The sequence below is a fragment of the Drosophila rhopaloa genome, unplaced genomic scaffold (assembly GCF_018152115.1).
Source record: "Drosophila rhopaloa isolate 14029-0021.01 unplaced genomic scaffold, ASM1815211v1 contig_163, whole genome shotgun sequence".
Lineage (NCBI taxonomy): Eukaryota > Metazoa > Arthropoda > Insecta > Diptera > Drosophilidae > Drosophila > Drosophila rhopaloa.
The window spans coordinates 9,698,506-9,715,602 of NW_025335043.1; the positions used below are offsets into that span (position 1 = coordinate 9,698,506).

Genomic DNA, 17,097 nt, shown 5'->3' on the forward strand with positions numbered 1-17,097 from the left:
TTGCTGACTTTTTTTTGCGACCGTTTCTCATTCCGCTCTTACTCAACACTGCTCAACAGAAAATATTATACATATGTATATTCTCTTTTTTTAGTTTAGATTTAATCTGTGATATCTGCAGAGAAGTTCTGTTCTTATAAACGATTATATAATAAACGATTCTAAGTCTTATTTTTAATTTCGAAGTACCGGTGAGTCCAAGTGTTAATAATTCCTTTAAAAAAGTATAATGGGAAATTCAGTTTTAAAAGTTTTTTCTTGTATTTAAAGAAAACCAACTACACACACACACGTCGACCTCCAGCTTATTAGAATTACACATTTAAGGCGCCGCCGCCGAATCGCGAAAATATCGGCGCAAATATCGGCCCTCACGCCGTCGCCGACGACCAAGCCATCGGCGTAAACCTCTAATTCGAATCTCCTAGAATGGTTGCCACTCCCTTTTTAATAGCTTGTTTGTAAAGGTTAGCGCAACTGTTTGGCCAATTTAGCTGGTTTTGAATTGAAAAAGAAACAAAATTTCATTATTGATTTAAACTTAAAAAATTGGTTTTCAACTTTTTAATTAATTCTAATGGCCAACTGTGTAATTTGTTGTTGGTTTTTCGGGAAGGTGTAAACACAAGCAAAAAAGGTTTAAGTTAACGTTAAATATTTTTTCTGAATGCACAACATTTTATTTATGCAGTTGAACGTGGGCACTAACCATACAACATATAGACGTCATTTCATACAACGAATTTGGTCACAAAATTTTTCACTCGGGGGGCCCCAGTGCTGGAATCGGCAGGCCCCGACACTTCGTGTGCCTTCGGGTTTTTTCGCTCTCGTTCTAATTCTTATTTTGACGCTCGCGCTCGAGTTCGGTCGTTAATACTATAGTTGATGTGCCATGAGCGGGGGATTATTTTGGAGAATATAATTTACATAGTATTCTGCAAGGGTATATCAACTTCGGCTCCGCCCGAAGTTAGCTTTCCTTTCTTGTTTTGTATTGCCTTTATATTTACTTTATTTACTAATTATTCGAATGAATAATATTTTTTACGCATCTTAGAGTTTATATTGGACTTTGGTAAAATCATTAAAGGAAAATACAAAGCACGGGCGAAACGAAAGCAAAAGTTCAAGTCAAAGAAAAAGACAGGACAGCGAAGAGCCAGCAGGACTTCAAACTGTAATTGGCCATGCGAAAAGAGCACTGCAGGTCGCAGGTAGCAAGTTGCCGGTTTCACTCCAAGAGAATGAGCTCCCAAAAGGCAGCCACAATAATAGCTGCCACAACACAGCCCAAAAACTGGCAAAGTTTTCCCAGAGAAACTCGTAAAATTACAAATAATTGTAGCATGTTACGGGTGAAAAAAATTCATAGGTCAGCGGATGGTCGATACGATCGTAGTTCAGCACGCGTTGCTACCGGATTCTGATCGTTCGGGAAAGTGGTGGTGGGTTAAAACTTAACTACTCGTACTGCTGACTTCGCGTACGTAACTAATATCTGATTTCGCGTGCTTAGGGGGAATAGGGGGCATAGATATACACTTTAATCAACTAAGGAAAAACAAATAGAAAAGAAATCAAGACAATCAATAAGAAGTAACAAATACCCTAGAACATGTTGACTTGTTGTTGTTGCTGTTGGTGTTGTTGTAGCAACGCTATATGCCCGCCCTACCTTGACCATTCGTTCCGAAAAAGATTATTTTGAAGAGAATGGTCCCTTGGTCAAGTCGACCTTCTAATACCCTGCCATATTTCTATGTTGCATGACCCCTTTTATGTCCGACTAGTGGAAGTTCATTTCGTATATCTCGTATTTATTCATAACATATATTCATTTAAAGATTTCGATGGGAATAATATTAAAGCTATTAAATTTAGATATAATTGAATTTACTATATTTAACAATTTATTTATATTTATTATGAAGTGAAACTAATTTTATTTTAAAAGTCATGAGAATGGAGCTGTGGGAAAGATAATATGGCGGGAATCATTACAATAATAATATTATAGTAAGAAGTGTAATAATATAATATTCTAAAATATATTTAAGTTGATATCAAAAGTTATAAGAAAAAATATAGAGTATCTGCTATTCATGGCACGAGTAATGTGTTTTATGTTTTGCATTGTTTTTGCTTTTGCATATTTTCTTTTGTTTGCATTCTTTTTTTTTTGGTTTTTATTAATTTTTTTTTTCGTAACTTTGCCGGCTCAAAATTTGCAAACTTAAATGAACGGTACTTTTTACCAAAATCTAATAGAGCAAGCCCAGCTTGTGATTTAAACACACCGCTCTGTATGCAGTCCCGCGACGAAAGCGCTTTCGACGATCCTGTGGAGAGAGGGGGGGAATGCTGGCTGCTGCCGAGTTTTATGCTTGGTTGTTTTAGAATTATTTAATTTCGTTCACTCATTCTTATACCCTTGCAGAGGGTATTATAATTTTGGTCAAAAGTGTGCAACGCAGTGAAGGAGACATCTCCGACCCTATAAAGTATATATATTCTTGATCAGGATCACCTCCTGAGTTGATATAGCCATGTCCGTCTGTCCGTCTGTCCGTCTGTCTGTCCGTCTGTCTGTCCGTCTGTCTGTTTCTACGCAAACTAGTCTCTCAGTTTTAAAGCTATCGAGTTGAAACTTTGCACACAGCCTTCTTTCCTTTGCACGCAGTATATAAGTCGGAACGGCCGGGATCGGCCGACTATATCCTATAGCTGCCATATAACTGATTGATCGGAAATGCCATAACTTTGGTGTTTGTAAAGTTAGGAAGTTGGAATTTTCTATGGGCTTTATATTTGGCCAATCAATCCGACCTACCAAATTTCATAAGAATCGGCCGACTATATCTTATAGCTGCCATATAAATGATTGATCGGATATGCCATAACTTTGGTGTTTGTAAAGTTAGGAAGTTGGGATTTTCTATCGGTTTTATATTTGGTCAATCAATCCGACCTACCAAATTTCATAAGGATCGGCCGACTATATCCTATAGCCGCCATATAACTGATTGATCTGAAATGCCATAACTTTGGTGTTTGTTAAGTTAGGAAGTTGGGATTTTCTATGGGTTTTATTTTTGGCCAATCAATCCGACCTACCAAATTTCATAAGGATCGGCCGACTATATCCTATTGCCGCCATATAACTGATTGATAGGAAATGCCATAACTTTGGTGTTTGTAAAGTTAGGAAGTTGGGATTTTCTATGGGTTTTATTTTTGGCCAATCAATCCGACCTACCAAATTTCATAAGGATCGGCCGACTATATCCTATTGCCGCCATATAACTGATTAATCGGAAATTCCATAACTTTGGTGTTTGTAAAGTTAGGAAGTTGGGATTTTCTATGGGTTTCATAAGGATCGGCCGACTATATCCTATAGCTGCCATATAACTGAACGATTGGAAATGCCATAATTTTGGTGTTTTTAAAGTTAGAAAGTTGGGATTTTTTATGAGTATTAAGTTGCATCATATGAATAATTTTGGAGAATATAATTAACAGAGTATTCTGCAAGGGTATATCAACTTCGGCTCCGCCCGAAGTTAGCTTTCCTTTCTTGTTTGCCAATTATTTTGTTATATTATTAAATACATTTTTATTTTGTTTATATTTTTAACGTGTTTAGCAAAAATACTTTAGCATTATACTTTCTTGCCAAAAAGGTTTATAACTTTTGATTTCACTTTTTCCGTATTTTCCTTTTTTTTTCTCCGCACTACTTTTCACTGCACCATTCTCTTACATTTTGACTTTTTTGATTTTTCTTTCCCTGCTTGGGTTTTGGGACTTTACATTTCTTTAAATACTAAAAAAAATTACTTTTTCTCTAGGAAGAGAGTATAGATTGGGCCAACTAAAAAAAATTAGATTTTCCTTGCACTTTCTGTAGACGCTTTACTTCTGTAGTCGCTTTTCCTTTGTAGGCGCCTTTCCTAACCCCGCCTGGGGTTAGGTAGAGCCTCTGTAAGCCTCAGCCGACTTAAGGGGGTCTTCTAGTCTAGAGGCTCGAATTTCGACCTTTTTTAACGATTAATAAAAAAAAATCAATAGATATTTTTACTATCCGTTTTTTTATCATTTGTTTATTAAACTTAAAGGAGTACAAAAAATAAATTTCAAAAAAAAAAAATTAGTTTTCATTGAGTTATTCCTTCTTGAAGAAGAGGGGAAAAAAAAGAGGGCGTGTCCGCTTCGCCATGATATCTATGCTTTTAATTATCTGAAAAATAAAACAATGATAGATTATTAATGAGTACGAATGTCGCTATGGCATGAACCACCAAAAAAAAAAATCTTTTTTTTCATGAAATGGCGGCTACTTAAAGAAAAAAGTCGATTTTTTCACTAATTTTTCCACTTTGTCGAATTTTTAAAAATATTATAAATTTAAAATTTTTATTTTTTGTTGGTTCATGCGATAGCGATATATTTAAAGAATATTCATGCCAAATTTCAAGTAAATTGACTGATTAGAACTTGAGTTAGAGTGGCGACCGCATCAAAAAAAGTAGTTTCGAGAAAAACGCGTTTAAAGTTCCAGTCGTTCGCTCAACTGGTCTAGTTGCCACGTCACTAAAACGGCAATAACTTTGAAAATAATTTGAGTTTTGAAAAATCCTTTTAATAAAGTATTTTTGAATATCCAAACTATCGAATTATGAAAAAAAAAATTTTCGATTTTCACAAATTTCTAGACTAGAAGACCCCCTTAATGCGAGCGCTGTTTTCGAAGACTAAATTGCAGCTGCAGCGAGCGCTGAAGAAGCAATTAAAGCTCGGCTTGGACGGCCGCGGCTGATCCGACGCTGCCTATGTGTAGGTATGGGTGCTGCTATGGGCACGCAGAAAGTATAATTTTTGTAGCTACTTCCCTCCCTCGTATTTGCGAGCTGCTTGTTTGCCGATATCGGCCTGTCGCAACATATGCTGGGCTTTGCCCCCAGAACAAGGAAGCTAAGCGATATGCTCGCCTCTAGAAAATAAAAGGTTAGAATTTACCACTTCACAGTATCGCTCGGCCTTTGATTAAATTACCTTTTGTTTTATATTAACAATGAGAATTGGTAATTATATACCCACTTAGGGGTTTGCCGTCGATGGATGGATATAAGCCGCTAAGATTTCTATGATTTTGGACTTGGGGAAACTAGTGCAGCGCGGCTGCGATGTGGTCGGTCCAAGAGTGTTCGCCAAATAGGCAGAGAGTAGAGTTCGGATCGGGCCCGTAACCTCGGCTTTTCCTGGACACGCGGCTTTCGAATTGTCAAACTGACAGTGACAGAGGAAATTTAGCTATTTTCTTCCAGTGTCGACGGGTGCACATATTGGCTAACTTCTGCCCTAGAAATCAAATCTGCTAAAACTCCAAAATTAAATCGCATATTTTTATTCTAGTATTATTTACCTCAATTACTATTTTTAACTATACCATATATTATTTCATTTTTTCCATTATTTTTCTTCCTTTTACCTTCTTGTTAGGTTTTACTCACAATTCAGTTTTAATCAATTCATAGATAATTTCCTCTAATCATATGGGTGTATATGTCCCTGAGCCAGTGATTAACTTTGTCAACTGCTAATTGGCTGTTATTCTCGCATACCGGTGTGCTGCAGCGATCTGTGTCTACTACTAGGCCTAGAATTTTGTTTTGCAGCGACAAGCGCCTCTACATAATATAACTTAAAGTCGAACCTGAAATACTCTAAGGGGAACAACTGAACGAAATTAAAATATCTATAATCCGTCCAATGCTCGTCCTTGAATGGATAATTAAATAAGGATAAAATACGGATAGTCTAGGGGGTGACAGTATTTAAATATTTTTTCTGAATGTACAACATATCTAGAATATTGTGTTAAAATTTTAGATTGATCCAAGCAGTTGAAACTTTAAAACGCTCTCCTGAAAAGTTGCCGTTTTCAAAGTCGGTGAACACGATCCTGTAAAATCTACAGGACGAATCGTTTTGAAATTTTGCACAGTACTTCTTAACTAAATTCCTTAGATAACGCTGTCTAGTTTTTTTTACACTATATAATTTTTACAACAACAAATAACTTGGATTTTTGGGCGAAAATCGAGGTTTTTAACTTCCAATTGCCTTTAAAAATCGAAAAAAACTCGACAGCGTTACCTGGGGAAATTAGTCCTTTAAATAATGCAATTTATTTATTCAATTCCGCTCAATAAAACCCATAGAAAATCCCAACTTCTTAACTTAACAAACACCAAAGTTATGGCATTCCGATCAATCAGTTATATGGCGGCTATAGGATATAGTCGGCCGATCCTTATGAAATTTGAAAATATGAAAATTTGAAATAAAACCCATAGGAAATCCCAACTTTCTAACTTTACAAACACCAAAGTAATGGCATTTCCGATCAATCAGTTATATGGTAGCTATAGGATAGTCGGCCGATCCTTATGAAATTTGGTAGGTCGGATTGATTGGCCAAATATAAAACCCATAGAAAAACCCAACATTCTAACTTTACAAACACCAAAGTAATGGCATTTCCGATCTATCAGTTATATGGCAGCTATAGGATATAGTCGGCCGATCCCGGCCGTTCCGACATATATACTGCGTGCAAAGGAAAGAAGGGTGTGTGCAAAGTTTCAACTCGATAGCTTTAAAACTGAGAGACTAGTTTGCGTAGAAACAGACAGACGGACAGACGGACATGGCTATATCAACTCAGGAGGTGATCCTGATCAAGAATATATATACTTCATAGGGTCGGAGATGTCTCCTTCACTGCGTTGCACACTTTTGACCAAAATTATAATACCCTCTGCAAGGGTATAAAAAGGGATATTTCCGCCGCCTTTAACAATTTTTCCTACAGAAACTATAACTACCCTGATCAAGATATGCGTAAATAAATAAGACTTGGAAAAATTTTTGTCAATAGCTTACACACTGCACGAAATATTCAGAAAATCATTAAATTTGGACCGATTTCACCGTATTGTTCCTATGGGAGCTATAGGATATTTTTTTTTTTTTTTTTTTTTTTAGTGGATCAGCTTAATCAATCGGGCGGAGTGTGATCCAATTCGATGTGGCTTTTATTTTGCTTTCTTTGTTAAGCCGCAGTTTCATAAAACGGGGATATACAATTCGGAGGAACATTCGCATATATAAATACAGGTAAAAGCTCGATAAATAAATTAAAAATTGATTTAAAAAATGATATCAAATGCGCCATGCCTCGAAATTAACAGCAGGAAGGCTGGCATCATCACAGTCAATCATTTGGTTTCCAGGATGATCAGATCTTATGAATGCGGCCAATGGCACCGCTTGAAGTGTAAGACGATCGGAATTGTCGCAGAGCAGGCGGGCCATGGTCACCTTGCGCAGCTGCAACTGCTGAGGGTTAAAAGCGCCCGGATTGACCGCATTGTCGTACTCATAGTAGTATCGATCGCCCTGCTTAAAGCGGGCGAACTGATCGGCTATGATTTCGGCAAAGGTACCTCCCACAACGCCGCCCTCGACGGCCTTCTCAAGTAGACCGCCCACCCACAGGTCAATGTCATCCGGGGAGCGGTAAACACGTGACAGCTTCTGGCCAATTTCACTGGGAAACTGCTGGAAGCTCTGAAGCTTGGGCGCCCCCATCAATTCTAAGTAGTCGTTGTAACTGCGCAGTCCTTGGTCGCGTCCTCGCTGAATATTAATAGCAGCTAGATCCAGCCCAAAGGGATTATCTCCGCGGAACAGAAATCGACTAAGTCCCTGGCTTATTGAGCTATCCACCTGCTGCATGGGTTGGCTGTAAAGAGTGCGCAGCATATCGTCGTAGAACTCTCGCTTGCGCATCCGCGAAGGATTAAACATCACATCCGGGATATTAACCACTTCATCGATATGTCCATGCTGCTGGCGTATTTGAAACTTGCCATCGACACTAGAATGACCCATGCGATAGGCGGCGCCTGAGAATTCGTTCGTTATAGCCGGATTCACATTGACATTGTAGTCGTGAGCGTAGCCCTGATGCAGTGGCACCAAACGGAAGCGCTTCATCTGCTGCGGACCGATAATAATGGGCAGAAACTCGTTGTATGTAATGTGCTGCATCTCGGCAATAACTATGCGTCGAGCCTCCTGGAAAAGCCATTCGTCGCTGGCGGAAGGATTAAGTTGGTTCAAAGCGTCTGCCACACGGTTGTGCTCGCGGGCCAACAGAATTTGAAGGGTAATCAGTGATATGATTTGATTAGTCCGCCCGTCTCCCGAGTGAAAACATGACTTTCCGGCTTCCTCGCTAGGACAGGCTTTCTTGTCGCTCGTAAGGGGCAGGAGATCACGTCCAAAATCATTCAACATGCGCAGACGTCCGCCCCGAAAGGCTCTTAGACTACGAGATGCCTCATCACTTGATCCGTAAACCGGAGAGGCGTCCACAAAGTGCGTCACCTTGCTCATTTGTTTGCCATAGCTCAGTTGACAATCTGGACTGGGCACCAGGGACAACCTTACAAAGTTCAAACAACGCACTCCAAAAGCTGCAAAAAACTCATCATCAGGCTCAACGTGGATCGGCATGCAGGCAAAGTGGCTTTGCTGCGGACTTAGAGCTGCTTTTCCCTGGGGCGAGCAGCACTGCACAAGGTTTCCATCCTCGAGACGCACCGAAGAAGTTTGGGAAATGTCGTGTGCCAAGACCTGACCGAACTGCATCACCAAGAGATTGTACATGGGATGTGGACGATCAACGTCCGAAAGCAAAGTTCGTGAGATCTTGCGGGCGCCTAGCAGAGGAGTTCCGTCGGATGAATGGGCTCGCGGTGTCCAGACTCCATCTTCATAGGCGGGGGGCAGTAACCGCTCCATGGGCTGACCAGCAGCACCCCATAGCGATCTTTGAGGGAGGGGATTGTTGCATGTGCCATCTAAGTTGCGATAAGCCGAACGCACATTCCGGCAAATCGCATTCGACTGACAATGCTGAGCCAACGGAGTTTCCGTGAACTTGATCGGTACATTGTTGGTAATAAAATCGTCCAAGGGAACTTGCTCCTTCTTACCAAACAACTGAGTGGTCATCACTTGTTCGATGGCACTGTTCGAAATGGCAAAATTGTGAAAATCATCTTTGGCCGTCGAATGGAACACCAGGCCGTGGGCAAAATCGGGAAAACCACGGCGAACAGGAATCTGTGCCACTCCATGCAGAGGAGATGCTCAAAATTGCGACGTGCCTCATCCAGAACTGCAGGTGACAGGATGGTGGGAAATCTCGATCGCCGCTCCTTGGCTGAAAATTCCAACCGTGGACCAGTGTGATTCTGTCCCGTCTGGCAGCAGTAGCCGAATTTCCCAGCCGGAAGATCGCAAATCTGCGGCTTCTCATGGCTTTCCATGCGAACGTGGGCGGGGCACTGGAATTGGGGCACACATTTTATACCTTGAAAATGCACTTTTCACATTTTTTTAGCAACCCGCTGGTGACTTTTTCAGATTTCTCAGTAGCTTCTGTTGAACTGGCCACTGGAGCTGGAGTTTGTAGATCCGGAAGTTCAGGAAGATCTGGAGCTGCAGTTTGTGGATCTGGAAGTTCATCGAAGCGGTTTTGACGAACGGAAAATGCCGCCGCCTGGGATTCACCAATTTGCGCCACAAGTAATAGCAGGGAAACAAACAAAATTGGTCTCATTTTGTACCTAATTGAATATAAATATAGACGTCCGATCGGCACGCCCTTTAACCCTGATCAAGGTATTCATAAAAAAATAAGATTTGGATAGATTTATGTCAATAGCTTTTACACTGCCCGAAATATCTTCCATTCTTGCAAGTTATATCCGATTGTTCCTATGTGAGGTATAGGATATAACCATCCGGTCGGTTTTCAAACTTGATCTGCGTACACATGTGTGGCAACCCGCTGCAAATATCGAACCCTACAGCAGCGGATACGAAGGTGGGAACCCTGACAACGTGGCATGAGGAATGCGGGCATTCTAATATATACCCTAGCAAACCAACAGTGTGTGGTCTCGGAATAAAAAGAGTGAATTCAGTTTGGAATATAAACGTGTTTTTATTGCTAAGAGATATCCATTTTGTGAGTTATTACATTGGCGACGAGGTAAAACAGAGACCTATAATTGGTGAATTCTAAACATACATTTAAGAGGAATGGCTGCAAATGAAAATAGTTTTATTGGCATTGCAGTATTTTAGTGCGCATGTATGTGTGACTTGCAAGAACAGTCCTTCTGTTTCTTCCTTTCGGTCATTCGTTGCCGAATGGTGGGAATGACAGAGGAATTCGTGAATTCGAGAATACATCGAAACAAAGTCAATTGAGTCAAAAAGAGAATTTTGATTCAAAGGCAAAAACGAATACATAGCTCCACTTAAGAGAGGGACTGAGTGACACTAAGTTGCAAGTCATGAGAATTATTGTAAAAGAGCAGAGGAAAACGCAAAACAGAAATGCGAAATAATTAACTGAGGAACAGTTAGTTTCAAGTTAAAACAAATGAAAATAATTTTGAATCGAATTATTGGTTACGGTTGAAACCGTAAGCCAAATCATAAGCTGACACAGTCAGAGGCGGTTTGCCAAATCATAAGCTGACATGGTCAGAGGCAGTTAGCCAAAAACACAAGCTGACACGGTCAGAGGCAGTTAGCCCTAATAAAAGTTAAAAGAAAAAAAATTTTTTTTTTCTTTTACTTTCAGATAATAAATAACAAGATGTGCGAAAATATTATTAAACCATTTCTTTGTGAAACAATAGAAAGGTCTTTATTGCGGAGCGAGTGGGAAAAATGGCTTCGGGCATTCAAAATATATATCGACGCAGAGGACATTGAAACACCCAGTAAGAGACGGAGCAAATTACTTCACTTGGGAGGCGTTGAGTTACAAACGGTCGCTTATTCGTTGCCCGATGCTTTGATCGATCCAGACGAGGATAAACAGACTGATGTATTTTTGGTGTTGGTGAATAAACTAAATGATTATTTTTCGTCAAAGCAAAACTCAACCTTCGAACGGCATCTGTTTAGGAGCCTTTCTCCTTTGGAGGGCGAGAGTTTTGCGAAATTTATTGTCCGTTTGCGTCAGCAAATGCAGAAATGCTGTTTCGGAACCACAAAGGCCGAAATTGAAGAGATTTGTTTAAAAGATAAAATTATGGATTCCTGGACTTCCTTTCAATTAAAGAAAAAACTATTGGAAAAAGAACACACGTTGGCTGAAATCATTGAAGCTTGTCGAGTAGACAAGGAAATTAGTAAGCAATCCAAATCGATGCTAGCCAAATCGGAAGAGACAATAAATAAGATATTCAACCGAAACTCTGAAAAGGAAACCGAATGTGGCAGATGTGGTCGCATCGGGCACGCGCATGATAACGCCACATGCCCTGCACGGCAGGTTAAGTGCAACAAGTGCACTCGCATCGGACATTTCGCCCAGAAATGCAGAACAAGTTTCAAACGCCAGTACACACAGCCAAATAATAATGGCGCCAAGCCAGTACGGTCACACGTACGATGGGTTCAAGATGCAGATACCTATTCTGAAGTAAAGGCAACGAAAGATAATTGTTTCCGTATCTATAGTGATGGTGAAGACGATGAATTCATTGATTGCTACATCGGTGGCCAACTTGTTTCACTAATAATTGACTCAGGATCCCGTTTTAATTTAATCAGTCAATTGGATTGGTTGTCAATGGAACAAAACAAAGCAGTAGTCTTCAACATCAGATCAAATTCCGAGAGACAGTTTCGTGGCTACGCCTCAAACAAATTGCTCAGCGTAATTTGTGTTTTCGAGCTCCCATATCAGTCGGCTCAAACACAGAGGTAGTCGCATCATTTTATGTAATTAAAAATGGGACACAATCACTATTAGGCCGAGATACCGCCATACAATTGAAGGTCCTCGCATTGGGATTGCAAGTAAATCGAATGGAATGCATTACCCCGTTTCCCAAGTGGAAAGGACAGTTGTTAAGGAAAGAAATTAAATTTGTTTGGGGCCCTAAAGAGAAAGCAGCGTTCGATGATTTAAAAATTAGATTGGCCGAAATACCCAGACTCTCGTATTTCAACATAAACCACCGAACACGTCTGATTGCCGATGCCAGCCCTGTGGCACTCGGTACTCGCAAACGGAAAAGGAAAGCTTGGCATTAGTATGGGCGGTGGAAAAGTTCTATTACTACTTAGCAGGATTGGAGTTTGAATTAGTTACCGACCACAAGCCACTCGAGACTATATTTAAACCGTCATCAAAACCACCAGCTCGCATTGAAAGATGGCTTCTTCGCTTACAGGCTTTCAAATTTAAGGTTATCTTTAAAGCCGGAAAAGAAAATATATCAGACTCTTTGTCTCGACTATGCTGCATAACATCAACAAAGGATTTGGAGCCACGAGCAGAATATAGCATTCTGCACATACTACAGAGCTCAATCCCGGCATCAATGAGTATATCCGAAGTAGCAGAGAAGAGCATACGGGACGAAGAAATAGTCGATGCTATGACTTGCCTGAATGACGATTCTTGGACATCGGCGATATCAAAAAGGCTCTACCCATTCAGGCATGAGTTATCGACAGTTGGTTCAATCTTATTGAGAGGAGACCGAATAATAATCCCAACTTCTCTTCGGCAGAAGACACTGGAGTTAGCCCATGAGGGTCACCCGGGCGAATCCGCAATGAAGCGCCGATTGCGTTCCAAGGTGTGGTGGCCTGGGATTGACCGGGAGGCTGAAAAATTCGTAAAGTCTTGTAAAGATTGCCTTTTAGTCTCCCAAGCTAGCAATCCAGCACCGATGAACAGAACGACGTTTCCAACGGGTCCGTGGATTTACGTGGCGTTCGATTTACTGGGTCCATTGCCAAACGGCGAGTTCTTGCTCGTATTCATCGACTATTTTTCACGTTACATGGAATTTAAGTTCCTTCGTACTATAACTTCCACAAGCATAATTAACACTATGAAAGAAATTTTCTGCCGACTTGGGTTTCCAAAATACTTAAAGACAGACAATGGACGACAGTACATCAGCAACGAATTTAAAGAATATTGTAAGATCTCTGGAATCGAACAGATTAGAACTCCGCCCTACTGGCCCCAGGCAAACGGCGAGGTAGAAAATATGAACAAGTCACTAGGGAAGAGATTAAAGATAGCTCATCAAAACAAGGCTAACTATAAAGAAGAAATCCAAAAGTTTGTTCATATGTATAACGTAACTCCACATGGCAGTACAGGCACTGCACCCACGATGTTAATGTTCAACAGATTGATTCGAGATAAGATGCCAAACTTAGGAGGCGAAATGTTAGATTCGGCTGAGCGAGACCGCGATGTATGTGTTAAGCAAAAGGGAAAAGATTTAGCTGACAGAAAGAGAGGGGAGAGGGATATCGACATCGAAGTAGGAGACAAGGTACTAATCAAGAATGTTGAATTCCCGCACAAACTAACACCTAGTTTCGACCCCACTACATATGCTGTAATTGAGAGGAAGAGGAACATCGTAACAGTGTCAGGAGATGGTCGCGTTTTAACGCGGATCATTAGTCACCTTAAAAAGGTACCCAGTGAGAGGTCACCGAACGATACATCCAAACCTGGTCTCTTACCCGAAGCACAGCTGATTTCCCCAGAAGATTTCCAGCATGCACAGCAGTCTGAACTTCAACCACCGCAGGCATCCAATATGAAAGAACCGAGCCCGGACCAAGGATTGAAACTGGGACTGGAAAAAAAAGGAGGGATGTGGCAACCCGCTGCAAATATCGAACCCTACAGCAGCGGTTCCGAAGGTGGGAACCCTGACAACGTGGCATGAGGAATGCGGGCAGTCTAATATATACCGCTAGCAAACCAACAGTGTGTGGTCTCGGAATAAAAAGAGTGAATTCAGTTTGGAATATAAACGTGTTTTTTTGCTAAGAGATATCCATTTTGTGAGTTATTACAACATGTTTTAGGACGACTGTGAAAGTTTTAGATCGCTAGCTTTTAAACTGAGCTCACAAACGGTATAGAAACAGACGGACATGGCTATATCGACTCCTCTATTGATCCTGATCAAGAATATATTTACTTTATGGGGTCGGAAACGTCTCATTCACTGCGTTACAAACTTCTGACCAAAATTATAATACCCTCTGCAAGGGTATAACAAGAAATTCGCCATATTTATAACCTTGCAGAGGGTATTATAATTTAAGTCAAAAGTCCGACCCTATAAAGTATATATATTCTTGATCAGCATCAACAGAAGAATCGATCTAGCCATGTCCGTATGTCCGTCCATCTGTCCGTTTCTACGCAAACTAGTAGCTCAGTTTTAAAGCTATCTGCTGGAAACTTTCCCAAAAGTTGTCTTTCTTTTGCAGGTAGTATATAAGTCGGATCGAGTGCCTCGACTATTAGATACCCGTTACTTAGCTAAACAACTTTAGATTTTGCATTAACATAATGTGAATTAGAGTGACCACAGGAAAAAAGGACAAAAAGTTTAAATTATCAATTTGAATTCGGCGATCTCTTAGAGCTGGCAGCTTTACAGCACGAGCATCAGCACCAGCGCTGCTTTAGCGCAGGTAGCTTTTGTCCTGCACCAGCATACACACATACGCCATTGTTTGACTCAGACCTCCAATTTGGCTAACTTGATTTGATTTGCATAGTTCTTGGGATAAAGTTCGGTATTGACAAATGAAAACCATCGCAATTTCCTTTAATAGAAATCCTTATCGAGCATTAACGTTGACTCTGTTGAGCACCTTGGCCAGTTGTTCCAAAGTCATCCGTTAGATGGCGCCGTGAAAGGCGGAAATGTAGGCGCTAGCCAGGCTTAAGCGTTTAATGGGTTTTTGGGCGTTAGAGTGGGCGTGGCAAACCTTTATTAGGCAAATCGATAGGTATTAACGAAACAGATACATATCAATTAAAATTTTCATATTAGCATCAAAACTGTGGCCACCGCTTGTGGCTTGTGTTTTGAAACAAACTTGCGCTGCGTAGGAACTCCTAAAATCTACATGCAAAATGCCAATCTTCTAGCTTTTATAATTTCCGAGATCTCAGCGTTCATACGGACGGACAGACAGACGGACAGACGGACATGGCTAGATCGACTCGGCTAGTGATCCTGAACAAGAATATATATACTTTTTAGGGTCGGAAACGCTACCTTCTACCTGTTACATACTTTTGCACGAATACAATATACCCTTTTACTCTACGAGTAACGGGTATAAAAATAATAACTTTGTTGTTTTTAATTTTTTTTTGATTTGATTTTATTTAAATTTTATTGAATTACGGTTTAAATTAAATTAAAATCGGACAACAATATCATACAGCTGCCATATAAATGTTGGCAAAATGCAGCCAAAATCGACGGAGCTTCATCGTTTTTAGTAATATAGGCATAGAAATCGAAATTTGGTCGATTTGTAATAACTGCAAGGGTACATAAACTTCGGCTTGCCGAAGTTGGCTTTTCCTCATTAAAAATTCGTGATATAATAGTTCTGCAAGCGTTATTTTTGCATGCAAAGTTGCAATATTTGCAATATGTAAAAATTTCGTAGAAACTAAACTTTTTATGGAAGATTTAACAAAAAAAAATTAACTTTTTACATTTTTTCTTTTTTAATATTTTATATCAAGGCATTGGCTACTAAAATAGAATCGAATCGAGTCCCGTTGGGAATACTTATTTCTGCACTGGTCACTCTTATTCCTGAGGATTCTTGTGCTTCGCACATGCCACTGGCAGCACTCACGCATTCGATTCTGTCGTGTTAATAATGTATTGTTTCGGATTTTGTATCTTCTACGCCATTGTAGGCTGCAATCTGTATGGAAATGTGTATTCCGAAAAGACAGGTTATGCATATCCCATTGCCAATAAACCCCAGCAGACACAAATTCCACAATCCAATCTTAATGCAAAACTAGCCCATATAAGCGCTGTTCAAATGAAAACCCTGAAGAAGCTGGAACAAATTAAAAAAACAAATCTATTGAATATGGAAAGAATTCATAAAGAAACACTAGCAAAAATGAACGGAATGCAAAAAGACGAACGATGTGTTGTGACGGATGCCACAATTCAATGTGGGGGGTTCTGTCTTTCAGCACTTCATCCTTTAGTTGATGATATTAGTTACATTCAGAAAGAAATTGACAGTCAAAAAGAAAGCCAGGCCAATATCAAAATAATTCAGAAGGAAACACTGGAGATACTACAAGAAATCCTGCTGAAATTAACCGCAATTCAAAAAGTAAATGAAGCGAATACACCTAAGAGACAGCAAATTGAAAGTCGACTCATTCCGCCAGGATTTGAACTAATTGGCTCAAGATATTTTAATATTGTAACAGATACTAAAAATTGGGCTGATGCTGAAGTAACCTGTCGTCAAAGGGGAGGTTATTTGGCAACCATCCAAAATCAAGAGGAGTATGACGCCATAAAACCGAAACTTATGAAAAATTCTTGGTACTGGCTGGGTGTTAACGATATCAAAGAAGGGGGCCAGTATGTATCTGTGGCTTCTGGACACCTTGCCCAATTTTTTATGTGGAATGACCTCCACTACGAACCCAATTCCTTCGAAGGCGAGGGGGACTGCGTTTCAATGATAAATGATGAAATGTATGATGCAGCATGCGAAGATCTAAAGTATTTCATTTGCCAATTAGACAATTTAGTCTAGTAAAAAATTAATAAATTATTTTAAAACGATTTCTGCAAACACACGAACAAAAATAAAAAAAAAGTAAGTGGTACAAAATCAAAGTAGGTGAAAAGTTAAAAAATGAATACCTCCCCCCAGGTCCAAAAGGCAGCACCATGACAGCAGCAGCAGCCGCATGGAAAACTCTCAAACTCATCGCAATCGGATCAAAAAGAATAAAAGAGAAATCTCTTTTTTCTTGAAAGAAGTCGTATAAACAAAATCATATATTTTTTTCGAGCCACTCATTTTAACAGAAAATTTACCTTTATATTTGATAAATTTTTAACTGTAAAAGATACTGCAATTTACTGCAAC

At 39.9% G+C, this 17,097-nt stretch overlaps 2 protein-coding genes across 3 annotated transcripts; one reads left to right on the forward strand and one right to left on the reverse strand.

Moving 5' to 3' along the window:
- The first annotated feature begins 121 nt into the window (after positions 1-121).
- On the forward strand, positions 122-17,021 carry LOC108043603 (CD209 antigen-like protein E). Of its 2 annotated transcripts, none has more exons than XM_044457660.1 (3): positions 122-191; positions 15,707-16,821; positions 16,879-17,021. In XM_044457660.1, the coding sequence occupies exon 2, from the start codon at positions 15,847-15,849 to the stop codon at positions 16,756-16,758; it is 912 nt and encodes a 303-aa protein (XP_044313595.1). In that variant the 5' UTR covers positions 122-191; positions 15,707-15,846; the 3' UTR covers positions 16,759-16,821; positions 16,879-17,021. The 2 variants fall into 2 exon arrangements, with proteins under 2 accessions (XP_044313595.1, XP_044313594.1); XM_044457659.1 differs by lacking the exon at positions 122-191 and adding an exon at positions 13,906-13,989.
- LOC108038926 (chorion peroxidase-like) lies at positions 7,086-9,717 on the reverse strand. The gene is given in 3 exon segments (XM_044457658.1): positions 7,086-9,219; positions 9,222-9,458; positions 9,461-9,717. Coding segments are annotated over 3 exon segments (2,466 nt in total). The 5' UTR covers positions 9,701-9,717; the 3' UTR covers positions 7,086-7,230.
- Positions 17,022-17,097: the final 76 nt, after the last annotated feature.

What these genes read in the sequence shown, in the direction of transcription:
- LOC108043603 (XM_044457660.1), top strand. Translation starts at nt 15,847, where the DNA reads ATGTATTGTTTCGGATTTTGTATCTTCTACGCCATTGTAGGCTGCAAT.